At 38.7% G+C, this 22,565-nt stretch overlaps 1 protein-coding gene across 8 annotated transcripts; it reads right to left on the reverse strand.

Annotated features, from left to right (window-relative positions):
- Positions 1 to 1,641: 1,641 nt before the first annotated feature.
- Positions 1,642 to 21,804, reverse strand: LOC18436115 (Radical SAM superfamily protein). 8 transcript variants are annotated; one of them, XR_016061515.1, is made up of 13 exons: positions 21,556 to 21,804; positions 20,016 to 20,091; positions 19,591 to 19,688; positions 8,509 to 8,610; positions 8,268 to 8,354; positions 8,026 to 8,142; positions 4,932 to 5,211; positions 4,031 to 4,134; positions 3,666 to 3,805; positions 3,301 to 3,437; positions 2,148 to 2,494; positions 1,861 to 1,985; positions 1,642 to 1,706 (listed from the first exon to the last, which is right to left on the reverse strand). XR_016061515.1 is itself a non-coding variant. In XM_088874834.1 (10 exons), the coding sequence occupies exons 1-10, from the start codon at positions 21,772 to 21,774 to the stop codon at positions 2,357 to 2,359; spliced, it is 1,173 nt and encodes a 390-aa protein (XP_088730960.1). In that variant the 5' UTR covers positions 21,775 to 21,804; the 3' UTR covers positions 1,642 to 2,356. The 8 variants fall into 8 exon arrangements, 3 of the variants coding, with proteins under 3 accessions (XP_088730960.1, XP_088730958.1, XP_088730961.1); XR_016061512.1 differs by lacking the exon at positions 4,932 to 5,211; XR_016061514.1 differs by having other exon boundaries at positions 1,642 to 1,985.
- Positions 21,805 to 22,565: the final 761 nt, after the last annotated feature.

Consider the following 22,565-nt stretch of genomic DNA (forward strand, 5'->3'; position numbering starts at 1 on the left):
CAATTGGAGCTGCCTTTATTTTTTAATCTTAAGACTCAAATTGATGGATGCCACACAAAAATGTGCATTTGGTGATATAACAGTATCTCAGTTATCAGTACACTGACTTGAAACCCCGCCCAAGTCGAACCATAACCAACAAGTAGCTGTTCCAATTTTATCTAAGTCAGAACTCGGCCAAATAAACCTACAAATTGCATTAGAAAACGATTCTTATTATTAAACCATTGTTTCATGAATAATTTCGTGGTTCCTAAATTTTATTTAAATATTTTGAATTTTATATATTTTGTTTCTAAGTTGGCTGAGTCCAAAAGAACTGCTATTTACCAAACCCATCCAAAACTAGGTCACATTTCCTCATTTAAATTAATTAGAATGATTCCTAACTTCCTCATGTTATTGGGCAGAGGGGTATTATACATTCAACTTGCTCCCTCTCTCCCTATCTAATTCAACTGCACAGCTCAGAAATAGCAAAAGATGGAGTCACATCGTGAATGTCTTAAGGATCAACAAATAATATATTCATTAATGCCCATGAGTGTGTGCAGAGAGAAAACCCTGCACTCCTGCCCTTTAACTGGAACATATTGTAAAATCTGTGTGACTTGCTTCACCTCAAAATCTTGTTAAAAGATGTATTCTCGGTGCCGAAACTCTCATCATGGCCTAAGAGTCTATTTTTCATCTCTATTATGAAATTGAAAGTTCCAAAAATGGTACAGATCCAGCAGATCTATGAACACTTGAAAATCTTAAACTTGGATGGTCCAAATAATTTATTACAGGATGTAATGTTTCTAAAACTTAAAACTCATTTTTCCGTTGATACCCATACATAGAGAGGTCAAAATGATCAATTGGAGAATTTTCTAGTGACAAAACAACATTCTTTGAGGTGCACCTTACTTCTACAATATACCGTTGACACCTTATATAAACTTTTTCATGAAAAAACATATGCGTAAATATTATGTTTTTAATATTTTTTTTTTAATTTATAGAACGTTATTCATTAAAGGGTGAGGTTTTGTATAAGGTTGCCTTTGTACCTTCTACATGCGCTTCTAAAAGTAGCTCAAAGATATCTTTCCAATGACGAAAATCTTATGATGCTTAAAAATCTATTTTTATCTCTAATTATAAAATTTAGAACTTAAAAAATCGTACATATCAAGCATATCAATAAATACTTGAAAATCTTGAAAAAAAAAAATGGTCCATATAACTTTTCTTGAAATTTGCTTGTCTTCATGTCCGTATGTCTTGAGGTCGAGATGATAAATTAGAGGGTTCTCTGACACCAGAATACTCTATTATGTAGGATTTTTTACGTGCACCTTACTTCTATAATATAAAATTGCAACATTATATGAACTTTAAAATACAATTAGTTTTAACTAAGACAAAAACCCTCATCAAGACCTCCTGGGTCAAGAAGGGCAACTCCATTGCAAGGCCTAGGCCTCTTAATATACGAAATAAGTATTGACACCATTTTGATAGGAGTCTAAGTGTCGACATGCGACACCATGGTTTTTATAGAATCCAAATAACACTGCTCAAGTTCCGATAATATACACAAACTGAATTCAAGATATTCATGCAGATAACTTTTGGTTTACGAAGTAACTGATATTGGAAAGAGAAATTTATGATAAATTAGTTAACAGTTACTTTAATCGTCCATTTTATGACCTTCCCTGTCAAACAACATAATAAAGTCACCTGATATCTCTTCAAAAGATAATGGCATAATCCATTTGAGAAGCTTCAAAGAGCAGAAGATGGACAATTTGATGTAAACAATATAATAAGACATTTTGAATCGTTTTAAAAAATAATGCAATGGCTCACCTGCGAAGCTGAAACAGACAATTTTGCATATGATCCGATATTTTCATTACCAAGCTGACAATGTAGGTATGGATCCGGATGACTCCCATTCTCTAGCTTTCATTGCCCTTTTTCTCTTCTTTTCCCTGCACAATCTCACAGACAAATGCCATGTTCCTTTCTTCTTTTCAATGGGTAATGACTTGGTATCCAAGACCATATGCAGTGGTTCTAAAACCCCTGACCAAAAGATGAGAGCTTTTGTGCAATAGTTATCAGTACAAAAAAATACATAGCCAAAATCTTACCTTCCTGAGTATTGCGGCAAAATATCTCTTTCTTCAAAAAAAAATAAAAAATGAGAACTCTCTCTCCCCCTCGCAAGTTTACAGCGCCCTCTTCACGGACCGAAAAGGGTGTCACCAAGCCTCTTCTCAAAACCATGCTGCCCAAAGCTCATGGGCAGGCATTGTATAGTAATAGAGGGTTTTTGTTTCTACTTTACATTTCATTTAGCTTATCTCAAGACAGAAAGGGGGTCCTTTTGGTGCTCATTTCGCAGCTGCCCACAGGCAGCACTGGCATCCAACCCACGTGTTTGCCGCACACTCGCAGTTATTTTACGGGATTCAAGAGCCGCCACAAATGCAAGTATCTGCAGATTATAGAAGAAATTAGAGTGCAAGTAATATGTCATATAAGAAGTAGAAATACCAATGGTTCTAAAGAAATAACAATATATTTGCCATTTATAATATAATTATGGGACTACCAATAGTGTCCTAAAATGAAGAAAATGGCTAGTGGCAAAATTTTGAGAAATGCATTTATTTGTTTCAATAAGACCATGACACTGAATGAATCTCTCTCCCTCTCTCTCTCTCATGCAAACTGTTTGGCTGAAATGCCATTTTGAAAACTGAAGGCCAGAGCTATTTCGAACAGTAGACTAGAATACCAAGGATGACCAACCAGAAGTGGACTTGATAGTCCATAGAGAAGTGGAAATGCCCTTCACTAACGACAAAAAAGAAAAGCATATGTATTAACAGGATTTCAACAGTTTTGGAAAAGTTCAAGTACGCAATGATCAAAATATAGGACAATCACATTTATTCTTTATAATACAGTAGAACCGAAACTTCTCTCTCCATTGGTAACTGAGATCATAATCGCCATAAGATAATTTGGCAGAAGATATTCAAAAAAAGAATAAAGTTTGCACTTTTTGAGAGACCGGGCACTGCCACAGTATAATATTTTAAATCCAGTGACAGTCTGGTTTACCATCTCCTTCAAAACAAGTTTCACATGGAAAATGGTGTTATTGGCAGCAGGCCTAAATGTGTTCCAGTAGCATTTGATGAAGCAGTTATGCTGGTTAGGTCTCTACTTATCCACCAGTATGAGAAAGTAGAGAGAGAGAGAGAGAGAGAGAGAGAGAAAGGGGAAGGGATTTACTGGTTTCTTGTATGGCCGCCGAAATTGTGATCCTTCGATGGGATTGAAAGGTATAATATTCACATGATAGCCACTGCCCCATCTGTGAAGCAGCTCTGCAAGTTCTATAGCATGCTCCACACTATCATTTATTTCAGCTGTGGAAAATAATTTAACCAATTAAACAATGTAACTTGCAGTTCCAAAAAACATCGGGAGGCACCTAGGCAGCCGGGGAGTGGCGCCCAAAACCTGGGCAGCCGAAAGAGAGAGAGAGAGAGAGAGAGAGAGAGAGAGAGAGAGAGAGAGAGAGAGAGAGAGCTCAAATCTTCAGAAATTCCAAACAATTCAAGACAAATAACATGATAATTCAGAAAATGCATTACCAAGAAGAGTGTATTCAAATGAGACCCTTCGTTTGGTCTCAAGAAAGTAGTCCCTGCAATCCTCCATCAGTGCATCCAAGGGGTATGATTTTGCGCTGGGAACAATTGTTTCCCGAAGCTTCTGGTTAGGAGCATGTAAACTGCAGGCAGGTTTAAGGGTGATTGATGCAAAGAGCATGATGTAAATACTCTGAGCCAAACAAGCAATGTAGCCACCTCAAATGTGCTCTCTCTCTCTCTCTCTCTCTCTCTCTCTCTCTCTCTCTCACACACACACACACACACACACACACACACACACACACACACATGCGCGCCCGCCCTCCCGCCTACACACCCAATTGTAAGGAGCGTTATGGGCATACCTCACTGCCAAAGTGGATTGAAGTTTGTGTGAAGCTAATTTCTGTATTGTGTTTGGAACACCCACTGTGGAAATTGTAATCATCCTTTGCGCAATTTGAATATCCTTCAAAAAGAAAAAAGATATTAATACACGTGAACATGGACTTCAATGCTTGGCAGTATGAATTAGCCAATGATGACAAATACACGCTTAACACCAAGCCAAATAATGCATAACAGAAGCTAGTTTGGTCACAGTATAATACACAATGCATAATTAATGCTAGTTGATTTATGCTTGGATGGTGCAAAATATGACCAAAAACATCATTTTGGTACTAAATGATGTTTTAGGTGTAACTACAAGCAAAACTAACCCTCAATCTTATATGTGAGAAGATATAGACCACATATCATGTTTCATAGGCATCTCAATCTCAAAAAGTATGCACGTCCATAACGTAGATATAAGAAAGTTCATACACCACTAATTATTCCTATACCACTAATTACAAGAGCACGGATGTGAGATGAGGATGTGTCTAGGAGTGAAGCCTAGTTGGTTTTCAACCCCATTAAATTCAAGTGATGTGCAGAATATGTTCCAAAAGAACTATAAAGAGTGAGATTTTATGGCCCATTTTAATAGCACCTGAGTCATGCAAACACGCCATTGAAGGATGTGAATTATATTTGGTGTCAATAAGTAAAACCACATATACTGGACCATGCAAACAGGCAACATAATATGCCATAATCAGAGGCTCCTAGAAACTCCCTACAAACATACTGATAGTTGATTACCAGTCTCCCATTGATATATAGAAAGAGAGTTGGTGTATCTTTTCAGTAACTTTAGAGATAAGTATACAAGTTCGGAAACTGAAACTCCAATATAAGAAAAAAAAGATAGCAGCGTACCTTCTCTCAGCAGTGTGGTACTGCAGAAGATACCATCACATATATGTTACATGTGAGATCCTGAGGACGGCTCTTAAATGTTTGGCAAGGTCCGTGAGAGCCACAGGACAAGAAGCAAGCCATAATGGAAGCTCAAGGTAAGTATAAACTTTGCTCACTGGCCTTGGAGTTTTAAAATGGGTAGTTGAAAGTCGTTAGTAAATCGGGGAACAATATATCGGCAAACCAAAACATTGGCAATCAATCGATTTTGCCCTAAAAAGTTGGAGGCAAAACTTGGCTGTAAAAAATATGGATCACCAAAAATTAGTCAAGTGAGAATCAGGAATATTTCGGATTTGGCTCAAAAACACGGAGTTAAAAAATTGGGTATATAATGATAACAAAATGCAGGATTATGACTAATGTTTATCGTATGAAAACATTAAAACTATTGAACTATAATTTTTATGTCCTTACCTGATGTCGTAAGAGTCATACTTGACAAATTTTTGTCTGAACTTTCAATAAATACAACAACAATGCTTACTCTGTTGTCATGATAGATTTATTGGGACCATACAACCAACAACTACAAAACCAATACTGAACACAAGAACTACATTAGGAAAACAAACAAGAATGGAACCCAAGGTATGGGATTATCATTGGAAGAAAAAAAAAACAAAAATAACCTTTAGTATAGGATTGCAGTTAACTAAAACACAAAAACTCAAAAATGTAAAATAGAGGTCCATCCAATTTTTATTTTTTTTGGTTATGTTAGATACACTAATGAAATATATACAAAAAGAAAAAAGAAACGGTGAAATCAATCAAACTTCTGTATGCAAAAACAAAGCAGCTAAATGCTTAAGCAAATCCAAATATTCAAAGCTCTCTATAAATTCCTAGCTGCCTAAATCTTTAGGTTTCACTGAATCCCTCTCTTACTCTTTATAGCGATGTTTTGTGTTTAGAGGATAAAAAGATTTTTCATTCAGTTATTCTTCATCTAACTCTAACTATTATTTTAAGATATATGGTCACTTTGATGGACTACTTTTTTATATTGGAACGTATTGTAGGAAATTTTGATGGAAATTAGTTAAATCGAGATTCTCAATTTACTTTCACTTTTAATATGAAATCTCTAAACCAAATTTCAAAGATATTAAATAAAGTGAAGAGATAAAGTTATAGGGAAGAAGTTTTTTTGAAATTTTTTTTTGAAAAAAGATAAAATACAGATTTATATTGGTTCCATTAAAAAAACGCAATTTTTTGAATATCTTTTGAGAAACTCGGAGTTCTTAATGGATTTTAAAGAATCGGAAATTTTGTGAAAAAATTGTGCTTTAAATGGAGACTTGCTAACTATGGTTGAAACAGAGAAAATGGAATTTTTAAAACTTAACTATTGCTTGGACCCAAGAATGATAAGTTAAAACAATAAAGAAGCCCTGAAACAAAAACTTTCGACTCACACATGGACAACAAGACCAGGAAGTGACTGCAAACTTAAACAGTATTGATCCTCTCTTGTTAGGGTCCGTAAGGTTCCACATAATCGATCCTCGCCTTTCAATATCAAGCCACTAATTGTTTGGCAATATATAAATGATATAAATCTTAAACATAAACTTCGTTGCCCTAAATTAATCACTAGAATGAGTAGATTCGGTTAGGGACCATGTTGAATCCCAAGTTGAGTTCAAGTTTTACAAAATTGCGCCAAATTAGTTTGGTGCCAAAATCCCACTCAATTTGAGCAGATATCTTCAAGTTTGTGGAACACCCAAGCTCGTAGATGGCTGGGTTGTTTACTAAAAGGAAGATAGTGACATAGTTGTGTGTTATGCAGAATTGGGAGGAAGGGGCACTTAAAAGCAAGATGAGGTTGCCTCAGATCTCTTTAATAAAGGTCAAGAAGGGGTTTAAGGGGGGAAGAGTCAATGACGTCTTGAGTGGTTAAGAAGTGTGTGTGGTTGGGTGGGTGTAGATGTGCACCACAGTGAGTGCGTGCATGCATGTGTGTGTGTATTAAGGGGCAAAAAATGAGGGGAAGAAGAGCTAGAATAGGCTGACAGGTGGGGCATTAAAGCTCATAATCACGGCAATTTGAAACGTGACCCTGGCCATTCAGGGTTGTTAGTGGTAGCTAGAGTTGAGGGGGCAACAGTAGGGTATGCCCTTTCATACCATTGAAACTCCATCGAATATGTGCTACAAGGGCCAAGAGAGCAAACTGCAGATCATCTCTTTATCCATTGCACCCTTGTCCCTTCCATTTGGCTATACTTTCTCTCCAGTTTCGAGTTTGGGTGGACCATGCCCAGTGCTATAGTCAGTCATATCAGTAAGCTGTAACTATACCTTTTCTTAAAAAGGGAAGACACATTAATGATGGTTATTTTGGTAATCTTATTGCGCCTGTGGAACAAGTAGAATAAAAAGTTCCAGAAGGTAAACAGTCCAGATATGTCAATGGTCTTTGATTGCATAAGAGTATTCACAAGTGGAATAGAAGGATTACTGCAGTGATCATCCTGACCTTTGGAAGATGGCAGATGCTATGAAAGATATTATGGACCTCCAAAGCCAGAGTGGTGAGTTTCCATCATGTGCTGAGGACAGAAACTGATTAGGATGACTCTTCTGCTCAATGGAAGGCAGTAGAGATTCACATATTTTGAGGACCAACCTATCTGTCTCGACAAAACACCCCCCCCCCCCCCCCGGAAAAAAAAAAAGCACATGGGCCACATATGTCTCTTTTATTCTTCATTGCAGAAGCCCCATGATGTACATGATTTCTTTTATGAATTGATTGTATAGATCGTAACTTCACAAAAGAAAACATTACATGGCTCCCTAAGACATGTGAATTTGTTTAAGGTGTATTGCAACATTGTTTACAGAACAGACACCAGCTTCCAACAAGGTTGGTCAGTTTCAAATTTTGAGCTAAATGCAGATCTAATCACATCAATTGGTTGGTTGTCTATAAATACCACAAATATATAGATAGGATAATATTCTCTGAAAAGAAAGCAAAAAATCTTACACAAATCATATTGTAATAGCTTCATTCATATAAGTCAAAGAAATGGACCTTGTTCAAACATCGATGAGCTTCCAAAACGGACGTCAAGTTCAACATTGGTTCTCCCATTCCCATGAACACAACATTTGTCACCCTACGCTTAAAGAGCTCCTCTATGGTCAAGACCTACAAAAATTGAAACTAAGATCAAAGAAAATAGACAAGGAAGAAAGAGAAAAGTACTCAGCCAGCTTCAGCTAGTTCACGGTACTGCAGCAGGAAACAACGTATTTGAGGTTTTTCTTGACAACCTGCTCAACAATTTCACGAGGCTGAAGGTTCCTTGAGTATCCTCCCTGGCCAGTGGCACAAAATGCACAGCGCAATGGGCACCCTACCTGCACAGATTATGTCAAGGGAAGAAACAAAAGAGAGAATGGCTATCCATCAGAGAAAGAAAGAGAGCAGTCAAGAAATAATGTGCATCACTCTTTGTCTAGAATCACTAGACCTACCCCACTAGATGGGTACATAGTTTGATTCTTTGGCTACCTGTGATGAGACACAAGCAGTAAGCCGGTAACTACCATCATCATCTTCAACTGGTATGCCAACAGTTTCAACGAGTCTGCTATCTTCCAGCTTTATCAACGCCTACAAGAACAATGAAGATGAGAAAAAAGAAAGCAGTTGTCACAATATCAAGGCAAAAATGGAATATTTGTCAAAAGTTGGACATATGTCTTTTAGGGCCATGATATTTATTGGAAAAATAAGGTTGGTTATACATTCATAGATACAGAAGGCCAACTAGCTAGGAATCAAGATAGCTAGTGAAAGCAGGATTGCACACTTATATCACATGAATAGAATTTTCAGATATGTTGTATACACTGTGCCAGATGCTCCAACATTAACTTTCTCTTCTCTTTTAGATACATGCTTTGTGTGTCCTAAACTGCTGCCAAAGCCCCGTCCTACCTACGGAACCTATGCCAATGTTCTGCAAAAGGCCCCATATAGCCCCATCTCAGAACTCCAACTTAAATATGATTGCTAGCATCCAATGAAGCCCTTGCATCCACACCTACCATTAAAAATAAAGAACTGAGCAGTCTTCACTAACATGAGTCTCCTTTAGTACAATTCAAAGCCATTAGGAGAATGAAATCCATATTCATCACTCAAATCGCCCTCCGTCCACAATACACAAACCTCTAACTGATCACTGGCTGAGGAACTAGATGAACCCTCACATCCTTCCCACTCAGCTCCATAAACAACCCTTCCAGAAGAGAAGAAATTTCAGAAAAGGACAAACTACGGGAAGATTGAGCTAAGATCATGTCCCTCACTGAGATTCAAACCACTCAAACAAGTCAACATTGGCGCATGCAAGGGGAACCGATATATAGTGGACAACAGTGACATGATGCAAGTGATCACACATAGCATATCAAACCATGTTAAAAATCTTGTGCCAGAGCCTCTGAAATCGTTCAAGTTGTGACTCAACTCAACCACCTAACAAGTGCCAATTTTTAAGTAGACGACAAAACTCAATCATGTCATGTCATAGTTTTCTTTTGAAGCTTTTGTATAATTTAAAGGCACTGTTCAATTACCAAATCTGGAAATTTGCTAGCAAGTTCCAAATTGTAGTCCTTAGTTGTGATTTGAGGAATTCTCATTTGCTGTCTGGGGATATTCCTCTGCGCTGAACTACAATTGCTTAAGTTTAGATTGCATCATCTGTTAACTATAGGCATTTCAGGCCAACAGACACTCTTTAAATTGCCACTTTCTTATAAGGCTAGTCCCTTTTCAATAAATGGGTCCCCTATCTCCTTTGACCACTTGCTCTATCCATGTCTCTAAACTAGAAATCGCTAATAAAAACTGCAACCCTTTTCAATGAATAGGATCCCTTCTTGTTTATTTTCCTCACAAACCCCCCCCCCCCCCCCCCCCACACACACACACACACCACACACACACACACTCTTTTGACGTAATCTAGATTCCTAGTCACTAAACATTACATGATAATATAGGAGAAATATACGTACCCACTTCATTAGTAATATCATCACATAACATTGATTTATTAAAAAAAGAATTAGGATCACAAAGGTTATCATAGTGCCCATCAACTCATAAAGTATTACCGTCCTCGAAGTTGGCAATAATCTTCCCGTGTTTAATGTGCAGTATGATCTTGCAAATCGTTAGCAGCTTGTTGCACACTTCCTTCCATAGACTCATTTCTTAAGGAGTTTGTCCATAGACACATCTGGTTCATGTGGTCCGTCTCTCTCTCTCTCTCTCTCTCTCTCTCTCTCTCTCTCTCTCTCACACACACACACACACACACACACACACACACACACATACACACACACACACATATTTGTTGTATATCCTGTTAACACTACATGTCAGGATCTGGATAAAATTATGTAGGGTGAACGTACATTCACTAACTTGACATGTGTCTTCAATGTCTACAAAACAAGATAGCTTCTTAATACACCAAATATTCTCTTGATATCATTGTGCACGGAAGAGTGTCGTAAGTTGAACAATTCCTTCCGATATTGGGATGCTTGATGATTATGAGCATATTCCTTCAAATGATAGCAAACACTTCTATATGGAATGAGAGAACCTAAGGTATTTGCATATCCTGCATCAACGAGGTATTGTAACATTGTTTGTAAAAAGGGGACTGTTAGATACGATATCCATTGCAATTAATACCTTCAGGAACACAAAATCATTTTCCCATACTAAAGCTTGCTGCCTACGATAGGGCCTGCAAGCCTAAAAGTGGAGGCCTAGGGATCCAAAAAACTGAAGCAATGCTACACCGGCCTTCTAGGGAAATGCTGGTGGCGCTTTGCCAACGCGGGCTACTCTAGCAAAAGCTCATTGCACATGAATATGGCCTTGATTATCATGGCTGGTTCCCGAAGCATATGGACCAGAAAGCAAGCATTCGTGAGGAACATAAGATTTGCAAAAGGAGACAGGGACAGGGTACGCTCTGGAAAGACCTACTAATGAGGGAAAGAGTTTCTCCAACAATTTCAATCCTCTTCAATTGACAAGCTCACACGAGACTACAATCGACCACGTATGCAAGAAACTCAAAGGGCCGATATCAATGTTTGGAAGGGCCCTAATAGACTCAGAAGCTGAAGAACTTGCCAAATTACTGGGGCCTCCTAAAAAATAAAGTTCCTATCTAGAGTAGGGCCTGACAGAATCATATGGTCCAAAGCCAGCAATGAGAAGTTCTTGGTGGCCTCCTCCTACCAGCCCCTGGAGCCCTCTCTTTATAGCCATCCAGAATTGAGCATGGCATACCATTGTGCCACCCAAAGTCCAAGCATTCATTTGGGTCATTTTGCAGAATTGAGTGCTCACCATCAAACACCTACAAAGAACAAGATTTCAATTCTTAAACCGATGTACTATTTGCAGAGGGGAGGGAGAGACGAGTGAACATCTCTTCCTACATTGCCTGGTTGTGATGTAACTATGGGCCTCCGTGCTAAAGTCCTTTGAATGGTCATCGGTGACTCCTCACAGTGTTTGTCAACTATTTAAAGCCTTTTACTCCACTAGCTACCCCAAGGTCCTGCTGCTGTGGAGGGCACCGATAATGACGACCTTTTGGAGCATTTGGATTGAATGCAATCACCACTTTTTTGAAGGAATAATTAGTACAGGCAATCAGGGCGTGAATCAGCTCCCTCATTATTTATTGGGTTAGGGAAAAAGCTCAATGCTTTTTCAGTGGTGGACTTGGCACAAATTGGAAAGCCATCCTCTTGTCTCAGCTCATGAGAATCACCAGATCCTCCCTGTGGTGACCACTCAAGTCTCCGGATATCTCAGAATTGTTGATTCAACAATGGCTATGGTACTCGCACTCCTAGAAGGTCTCAAACGATACGATGCCTCTTAGGGTTCACCACTAGTTGTTGAGGGAGGCAGCTACAAGGTTTTTCTTTAGGTGACCAAATCTTTGCCCTTGGAGTTTGAAATCGATTTTTGACAATATACTTCACATTCACATGCTTCTTCGAGTGAGCTTCGCCACGTGTAGAGGGAGGAAAAATCTGTTGTCCATGCTCTTGCGAGAGAGGGCACCACTAGGATCAGTGCAACATCCTTAGCAGTCATGGGCACATTTTGAGGGATGTGCTGCTAAGGAGCTCCACCCACTCTCTTTTGACTGAGAAAAAACCACACCATTGATCTTTCATATTCTCTATATTCACCGCCATTGTTAAAAAAAAGGGCTGCACATTGCCTAGGAGCCCGAAGGACCCTAGAGCGCATCCTAGGCCTGGATGGTCCTCCCTAGTTGCTAGTACCTGCACGACCAGGGCCTGAGCGCAGTTTTGTGTAATAAAAGTGGCCCCATAAGGGCATTTTGGGTCCTTTTGACCCACAAATTTGTCTTCAAAGAGTATTGAAGGTAATCTAAACCCCTCAAGTGAAAAAGATGAAAACAAAATAAAAACTCTGAACCCTACAAACACCCCAAATAGATTGCTTTTGAAATGTATTGGATATTCGGATTATTGATTGTATAATTTTCTTTTGTATTTCATCTTATCTTTTATTTGTGTATCATGATCATGTGTCACTAAGGAGTATGGATTGAAGAGTTTCAGACTATACACCATCGACTTGTTGGTCTTTTCACTAAATTTTCAATGATTTAAGGTTTTGAACGTGTTTCAACATTCATGTGTATATATCTACTTGGAAAAGTTACTTGGGATATATATAAATGCAAAAAAATACAAAATTAACATAAATATCTGCATATATGTGCATTTGAATGACACATATATACATATTTCTAAAATTTTCACCTTAGGGTGCCCGAGGTTCTGGGCATCCGCCCAGCGCCTGGGTGCTCGGCACCAGGCCAGCCGCTTGGTGTTTTTTAAGACATTGTTTTTTCTTTTATAAAGAATTTTTTGTAACATTGTTCACCGCCAACCTTTCCTTCTGCTTCTATATATATCTGCCCCATTTTCGTACACAGATCATGTCACCCCGAGCATCTGACATGTGGGTTGCTTTTTGCTATAATCATACCTCACAAAGTTTTTGTAATTACCATCATATTAATACAAGTCGAATGTTTCTAAAAAAAAATAAAGTTTAAAATCACTATTCAATGTTGTTAAATAGAACCCTTTAAATATAATGACGGTTTGTTCCAACCAGCACAAACATACAAGAATTTAAGATTAGAAAAACATGCTGCCATCACATCTTGTGAGATACCATCCTTTTGATTGTGAATGGAACAATATTCCCTTCATTTATAGATACAAGATATGTGTATCATCAATTGAACCGATATAAACATATAAAAGACATAACATGCTTGTGGCATTAATTAAAGGAGAATTACACGGAATAATCACTATTATAGAAAGTCCAGTAATTTGCTCCCTTGAAATAAAATATGGGTTGATTGAGGATTTCAGGATGGGTATCAATTCATGGAAGATGAATGAAGTTATGTGAGGGTTTACAAATTTAATTAAGAACCTTCTTGAAATATATGTACTCGTTGGGCTAGAATGCCATAAAAATGACAATAGGGAGTACCAAATTCATTGTCCATAAGAACATCGCAAATTCCCTTCATTTGAGATTTGAGACACTATAAATATCATCAAGAGAAGCATCACCTTGAATGATGTCACAGAACTTATTACAAATCAAATTATTCCTGCCAGAGTTCTTAACAACAATGCACTTTATTGTTGGAATATATTTTTCATCATCATGAGGCCCCCGCAATAAAGGCCTAGCAAACAGTGGAAATCCCGACAGTCACAGAATAGCCCCGAAACTAGCCAAGATCTTCATGAGGTCTCTCAAAGGTCTCCCACCAAGTTTCGTCACATTCTGATATATCTAAGGTAGTGCAGACTAAGAAACATTTATGGTAAAATCGGCCTTTAGCACCCTGAAACGGCCCCTATAACTAGAGCTACATTTTCGGTATCTCAAATTATTGTGGGACCATCACCATTGGATCCGGCACGGTTGAAAACCCCCAGGGGCCAAATTTTAGCTCGAACGGACACTCCAGGAAAAAGTTATAGGCAAAAGAGTGAAACAGAAGGAGTTGCACGCTATTCCCGTGCAGCCACCCTGCAACTCCACACCATTGAAGGGACAGTCACGAACAATGACTTTCGACGCTCATATCTCATCCATCCCAAGTCGGATCGCTCTCAAATTTGGTGAGCATCATCAAGACGAGCGATTCGATATTTGGCACGCCTTGTGACAACACTCAAGCACGAAGAAAAGCTAGAGAGAAGTTGCTGATCCGTGAAGAAAGTGCAGAAAATTCAACAGCGTCATGCCTCGCTCGAGCTGCCGAATCACGCCGCTCGGGAGCCCGATCGACGTGAGACCAATTCCATCGCGTGCATAAGGTCTCGAGCCATCTCTAACTTGAACCCCGTACATGATGAACGGTCAGATTCTACACACGAAGCTGACGAAGCCACTGTAAATTCCATCGCCGGAATTCCAGATTCCGGCCAAAATTCCAAAGTTGAAAATCTTCGTTCGGGCACAAAGTCAAGCTGCGTTTGTTGCCCCACAATCAAAACAGCATGCTCAGTGTGATCTAGCAAAGAAATCATCGAAAAAATGTCAAGGAACGAACACACTATCGATTTGAAGTTTCAAGATCTATTCAAATTTCAAGTCACATGATCGTGCACTAAAAACACTATCCATGGCTCGAAGTTGGTATCAAATCGATCGCTATGCCGAGCTCTATAAGAAAACAATCATCTTTCGATCAACTAAGCATCGTAACGACCCCGGATCATTCATGAAAAATCATGCACGTTCTAGGGCAACACAAGGATTGTTCTAGAATTCCACGAATTCTTAGGAAGGGGCCAATCTATCATTTTGCACCCTATTTTCTAATTTCTTTTAATTCATTTTAATCTTAATTTTCAACAATTAGGGTTACTTTTGATCATTCATCCATGTTTGGGGCAAATTCTATATATACGTACCATCATTGTACGCAAAAAAAAAACACACACTCAATCCCTCACAAGAGAGAGTTTTTACTTAATACAGTTTCTTTTTCTTACCATTGTTGGGTCACGTTTGGAGAGAGAGAGCAAGGTGAGAAACTTTTGATTGGTACCCTTAGGCTTGAGGTGGATCTTCTCTCTCTTTCTATTCTTTTCTTCTCTATCTTCTTCTTCTTTCTCTTCTTCTCTTTCTTCTTCCTCTTCCCTGTCAGAATTCCTCTCAGAGGCCATGCACAGCAATGGCAGTGCCGTGCATGCCTCTCTGGTGGTCTCACAGGTCGCGAGCTTCTCTCTTCTTCTGTTCCCTCTCCCACCGAGGCGTGTAGACGGCGCTGCTCATCACCGTCCACAAATGTACCCTAGGCGTTTTAGTGAAGAATACAGACAGCGAAACTCGTTGCCGCCGGTAGGGGACTTCCTCTGTTATGCGTCTAGCGCAGACGGCGATACCTATCGCCTCCCACTAGAGGTCTCGGCAACACCTATTGCCGTCCATGAGCTTCCTTCGCGTGCTCGGTGCCCATCGCCGTTCGTGAGCCTCGTCCGAGCGTTTGGTGCTCGTCGTCGTTCCTCCTGCATCCCACGCCTATCGCCGTGCGCCTCATGAGAACTATCGCCGCGCGCTCCATGGGAGGCTATCGCCGCCCGCGTAAGGCCGTGTTCCCTTCTCATGATGCCAACGACGATGCCCATTGCCGCCTGGGTTTTGCCTCCTTCTGCCTCCTCGTTCTCTTTCTCTTTGTCCCCTTTTCTTCTCTTCACTCTTTTCTCTCCTCACTTGACTAAGGGTAGACTTAGCCTAGCATCGCCATATTGGTCTCGGTTTAGAGTAGTATTGCCGCCGTGCTCGTCTCGAGAACCATGCCCATCTTGCTACCACTCCGAGTCGGTAGCTTTCGAGCCGTCATGCTAGTCTCGCCCCTTTGTCAAGTTTTCTTCTCCTTTCTCTCTTTATTGGAACCTTGTGTTTCATCACTCCCTCATATAAGCGTACAATGCCCTAAGACAAAGGTGGGTCTCTTCGACCCACTTGTCTCGCTAATTAACCATAGAAGTGTTGTGTAGAAAACAAGAGGATTACAGCTCGAGGGAGGCGATTCCGAACCAGCTAAAGCAACTGGGGGGCTTTCTTCGTGATCTAAGAGGGTGCCCACGCAAGCTAGCCCGAGTAAGTCCCGAACCCATCTTAAATTCCTCTCTCATCGGTTGGTATATCTACCCTTATTCTTGAGTAAGGTTCTGAGAGAGCGATCTCAAATCCCGGGTTCGTTAAAAACCCGAGATACGTGCCGCCAGATCATCTAGATCCGGAAGGCGAGATCGAGGGGCCTAACCATATATTCCTTGTGATTGTTATTTCCTCAGGGAATTTAGCACCTATGTAAGACGAGTCACAACCTGGCTTGTTCTTCATGCATAGCTTCTAATATTCTGCTACAATAGTGGCAATTATCAAAGAGCTCCTAACAACCACCTTCCTCCCTAACTCACCATCAATATTAAAACATGCAACTAATATTTATATAATACCTAAAAAGTACTAACTTATTATGCAAATAGCTGTTACTTAGAACTAAGGTGAAGCGCAAGGTTCGAACTTGTGACATTTTAAAAAGGCTGAGAGGAATGGCAGAGTCTACTACCAATGAAATCTTGATCCCATGTTGGTCGGACCATAGTTACTGGGATTGGAAGCGAGGTAAGATCCTGGACCAGGACCATGTGATCAAGAGATGCATGTAAATCTATGGGATAGGGATTGAGATCCGTATACCATGAGTTAAAGGGATTGTAATCCCAATATGAAGGGAACACAATCCAAATTTTTTCAGGATGAATAATAAAGTATATGAGATTGAGGTCCATTCAGCTTATAATTGAGGTCCCCCAAGAGCACTTAATAGGGTACTCTAGCTCAGGAATGAAGTCACTTGAACAATATGATTGATGTTCTTTTTTAATTCAAAAACCAAAGCATTGTTTAAAAAAACGGTCCGTCCATTTTTAACAAAAAAGTGCATGCCTCATGAAAAGGCATCCGAAATGGGCGTTTTTTACCTGGGCAGGTGCCTAGTGAAGTCAGGCAAAAATTGCTTTTTAAATTCGCCCAAAATGGTAGAATAAGTCATTTTGACCACAAGTTTGTATAAAACAGTCATGGGGTTTATTTTTGAACTCTCAAAGTAAAACATATGTTGCAAAATGGAATAAATTACAAAATTTGACACTTATATATGCATATATGTACATTAGGATAGCAAATCTTTTTAAAAATGCTATGATTTTCCACTACAGAGCTAAAAATGGATGATTTTCCACTATAGGGCGCCCAAGGATCTGGGCGCTGGCAGCCTAGCGTTTTTTGATACCTTGAACCAAAGTATCATTAAAACAAGGAATTCCATTTTTAATTTTTCAATGTTTTTTGTTGTTGTCATTGTAGTGTGTTTCATAATTGAGAAGTGAAACCGAAATCCAAAATGAGATTCCAATTTTAAGTCCTCAACCCTCATGCATGAAAGAATCTCCAATGTTTGATGAAAATGTGGTGTCCTTATTATCCCTCATTCGGGTCTTTTCACTTACATGCATTGGGCATGCAAATGGTTAAACGGTATCTAGATACAGAGGGAAAAAATGGTAAAGAAAGGGTCAACCTATATAGGTCTTTGTAATGGTCGATATAGTCAATGACAGGGTATTAAAGACAAAGATCGACTGCATAGGCTTATAGAGCTTCCAGTAAGTGAAATGAAAAGATTTAGGGTAGGACATGACGAAGATCTAGCTTTGCAATTTCTCGCCTTTATGTACAGGTTCCATAACGTAATATGATAGCAACTTTTATGTTGTGGTGCTTATTTTGGTGACTTACAAGTTTAAAGTTCAAACTTCAATCTTCAAGCCCTAGTTGCCGTTGTGGGCATTGGAACTGTTTCTCAACTGGTTGATCTCTATATTGAAAGCCGATTCAGATTTCAGAATTTCTATAGAGAGAGAGAGAGAGAGAGAGAGAGAGGGGGGGGGGGGGGGGGAGATCATGACACCCGAAATGTGATGGTGATCTTTGGAATCAACGCAAAATAAACTCGATTCCATGCTGGTGAAGGCTCAATTCCACTTACTTATGGACCCACAATTTGAATGAGAGGGATTGATCCCATAAAATAGGGATCTTGATCCCCAATTTTGCATATCCTTAAATTCAAAAAGGATCTGGAATAGGGTTCCCTTGTCTGGAAGTGTAGGGTCGAGCTTCCGGAGCTGGAGAGACCACCTTCTTGGTGATTCCGGTAACTATGGATGGAACTTCAATTCAGTGTACCTATAAACCCTCAGATATGATGTTAAGCAAACTGGATTCTGCGTAATTCAGGACCTTAGTTCCTAATACGAAGGATCGAGTTCCCCAAGTTTAAAAATCACAGAGGAGGGAGATCCACCTCCCTGTAACGCAGGAGCGAGCTTCTGAGAGGGATTGACTGTTGGTTGGGCAAACAAGTAACTATTAAGGCCCCAAAAAATGTCTCTATTAAAAGGAAAAATGTTTTATTATGAGGAGGGGGATGTTTTTATTAGAAGGATGGCATTGAAATTTCAGAGTGAATTCCCTGAAGTCTTTAGATTGGAAGCCTCAGCAAAACGAAGAGAAAACCTCAATTTTAATTTCTCAGTTTCCTTAATAAAGTTGTACCAAAAATGTAATGCAGGACTGATGAAGTCATACCAAAAACATTACATATGACAAACACGTGTACAAGAAGCTATGGGAATTTTCACAAATTCATCTCAAGTAGGTGCCTGTGCCATCATGGTGATTCATCTCATCTCTTTGTCGCTCGTATTCATTGGAATATTTGTTTTGATTTAATATTATATTTGTGATTTATCAAAACAAATATATGCAAAAGCAATTCAATGAACACTAAGGTAAGTGACAATTTAATCATGCATGATGCAACTGGAAATTTCCCAACTGGGAAGGGAATGCAAGAGGTAAAATATTTCCTTACGAAGACAATAAAACAAAAAAAAATCTCATAAAACAAAAAAAAATCTCATGAAGCTTCAATTGAATGGAAACAGAGCGTAGTCCACACAAGTTATGGCACAGAGGGTGGAATTTTTAGTAACATAGCAACAAGAAAGTTGTTCCATATGGAGTGGCCAATATAGACAAAGCAATGATTCTCAACAAAATGTGCTCTTGAATTTCAAATTATCATGTTTTACTCATATGTGAAGACAAAAGTCTCTAAAGAGCCTAATACAACAAATTGTCTAAAATAAACCATTCCATGTGCACAAGCTTGGGCAAGAGAATCAATCAAAAATCAATCAATTCTGAAAAATTAGATCTATTGAAAAATACCATCCAAGAAAGTGTATCAAGGTCTACCAATCACTATTAACTCAACTATAAGTCCTTTTATATCTTTCTTTACATAGAAACCGATAATATAAACAAATAAAATAAAGATAGTGGAATCTAAATCCCATCTTCAGTGTGACAAATACACCATACCTTGATGGTTCCATCTGCTGCAGTAACGACTTGATGAATAGGAGAGCGACCAACCTTCCAGCCTGCTTCTTTGAGAGAGTCTCTAAAAGCTTGAGGAACTACTCACCATCATACCCAGAATACCGAATGCAATTGTCAAAAGTAATAAAATCATCATAGAAACATCATAAAGCATATATATAATTAAGAAAATAAATTCAAATCCCGACAATCAAACATGAAACCACAAATGAGAAAGTAGTTTTACAAATGATAGCATTTCAAAATGCAGAGATATCAAATCATTAGTAATGCACATATAAAATGAAGAGATATCAAATCATTAAGAATGTACAAAGACCCTGACTTCTTGAAAAGTATCCCATTCCTCAAGCTCCTATACCTAAAAGAGCACATGAAATTCATTTTGTGAGATTTTAACTTACTGTGACTGAAATCCTGGATGTCCTTGGCCTTTCTCTTGTAAAGCAGACTGTGGATTTGCTTTCCCCGATAGCTTTGCTGGTCAAGAGATCAGAAGAATGAAAATTTAGTTGTGAAATAGACTATAAAAGAGACACATTAGCTTGTTTAGTTGATTAAACTAATTGTAAGGTAGCACCTAGCTTATGTAATAGAAATCTTCATCAAAGATCCAAAGTTGAAGCTCTGAATTCCATGACTACCCAATAGTACAGCAGTACTAGAAGAGGTGCGGGTAGTAGTAGTAGTAGAAGAAGAACAACAACAACAACAACAGAAGAAGAAAAAGATGTTGCAGTCATAATAATAGTAGTAGCAGTAGTGGTGATGGTAGTAGTGCCATTACTTGTAGACATAAATTGTAGTAGTAGTGGTAAACGAAGTAGGAGTCAATTGTGAAAAATTGTGGACTCTGAGTTGGAATAGGACTGGCAGAATGCTGGGTAGGAGTGAAAAAACAAAGGAATCGGCAGGGTTTCACAGATTTCCAAGGTTCCTTTGCTAATTTTTCGAAGACAACATCGAGTCTGACTTGCTTACTCGAGCCTAGGCCTTGGAAATCAGACTCGACCGAGTCTGGGTCACTTTCTCCGTCACAGCCCTGCCTGGTTCCACAGCAGGATCCAAGTTTAAAAAAAAAAAACTTGCTATCAGTGTTTGGAAAAAGTTGCTGAGTCCAACTCAGACTTCGAATAATCACTTGGAATGGTCATAGAAGTAAGAGAAAGTAGTAATAGAAGTAGTGTAGAAATTTTACTGGTCTTAGTACTAGTAGTAGAAGTAGTAGCGATAATAGTAGTTAGTGGTGATGGTGATGGTGATGGTGATGGTGATGGTGATGGTGGATGAGAGAGAGAAAGAGAGTACAAAGGAATTCGTTTAGTCGAGTAAAGAAATTACACTTTGCATGGACGAACACATGGAGAAACCTCAACTATTTGAAACAACAATCACAAATATGAAACTAAACCACAGTGTGCACATCGCAGAACACCAATAATCAGTCAATAATGTGCTCAGAGTGAATCCAAAACATTCCAAAAATAGTCTAAACCCCCAATAACCAAAGTTTCATATCCCATTTAATCCCTTCTCTATAATTGCAAGGCCATAATCACAGTAATCATTCCACTTGTCACAATTCAAACTGCAAACCAAATTAAACCTTAAAATACTCCTAAAGATATTCACAGTGTGAGAACTCACAATCTTCGAGCAAATTCGAAGCAACAAAATCACTGAGAAATTAAGAATCCATCCAAAAACTCCAAAATCTTTCCATTTTCCTCTAACTGTAGCAAAAAAGAAAAAACAATAACAATCTTTCTTTCCATTTAGTTCTAAACTCTACCAAATCCTTAAACAACCATCTCTCCAAAATTCGACAAGGATTCCTAAGGTTTTCTCTCACAAATAAAAAACTCCAAAGAAAGATTGTCAAACTTCAGCACATGACCATGTTCAGTCAAATGAGTTGCAGCAAATGATTGATTGTTTCCTCACCTGTCCAAATTCAAGAGCGAGTTGCTGAAGCTCCTTCTCAGCCATTCCAAGAAGGATATGGCGAGATTCAGAGGACATAGAGGAAAGGCAAGCATGGCAACTGAAAACAGAACGCCATTGACGCCTTGGCCCCAATCTGACGGGCAAAACGTTCAGGCCATGGCTAATTCTATACCTAAACGCCATGGGAGCCATGCACAAGCTCTGCAACATAGCCATGCACTAGAGAGGGAACCTTGCTTCCACCATGAGAAATTCTGTGAGATTTTTTAAGGGTTTTAGATGGGGGAGAGCTTTCTAACGACCCCAAGGTGAGGGGGAATTCCTATATGCCACCCCTCTCACAGGCCGTCCGATATGAAGGAACGGCTGAGATGGCCCCAATTTGTCTAAATATTATTTTATTTTGAGAATATATTATATGCCATTCCTACATTTGTGTCCCCTAAGGTATAAACCGTCCATCGATGTAAATGATGGTCCCCCAGAAAAAAAGAATCAATAGTTTAAATATTTACTTCAGTTTTACTTTTAAAATTTAGTTTACTTTTACATATGAATGATCTTGATATTAGGGATTGCATATTACTTCAAAAATTGTCAAAATCTATTTTAAAATAGATTATTAATGGGGCCGCATTTCTACGTATGAGCCCGAGCATTCATAGAAATTAAGTACTTTTATTTCCTATCTTTTTTATGAAAATGATATTGACACCAAAGGTAGGTTGTCTAATCCTCTATTGAGCTCGCACCTACAAAAAATAAAAAAAAAATAATGATCAAAATATTTCAAAAATTTCAATAGTTTGGTTATTTTTTGAAAATAACTCTTATATTTTTTAAGTTCGTCCCATTGAGATGATGATACGCGTCAAATTTCGTGTTCATATAATTTTTAGAAAAAATAATAATATGAGATGTTAAATCTAAATGATCAATAACTTGCTTATGCCATTATGGCTGAAGCTATCCTAGCTAGCCATTATCGCTAAAGCTATCCTAACCAT

This window comes from Amborella trichopoda, chromosome 8 (genome assembly GCF_054954075.1).
Source record: "Amborella trichopoda isolate Santa Cruz 75 chromosome 8, AtrichopodaSantaCruz75HAP2 v2.0, whole genome shotgun sequence".
Taxonomy (NCBI): Eukaryota; Viridiplantae; Streptophyta; class Magnoliopsida; order Amborellales; family Amborellaceae; genus Amborella; species Amborella trichopoda.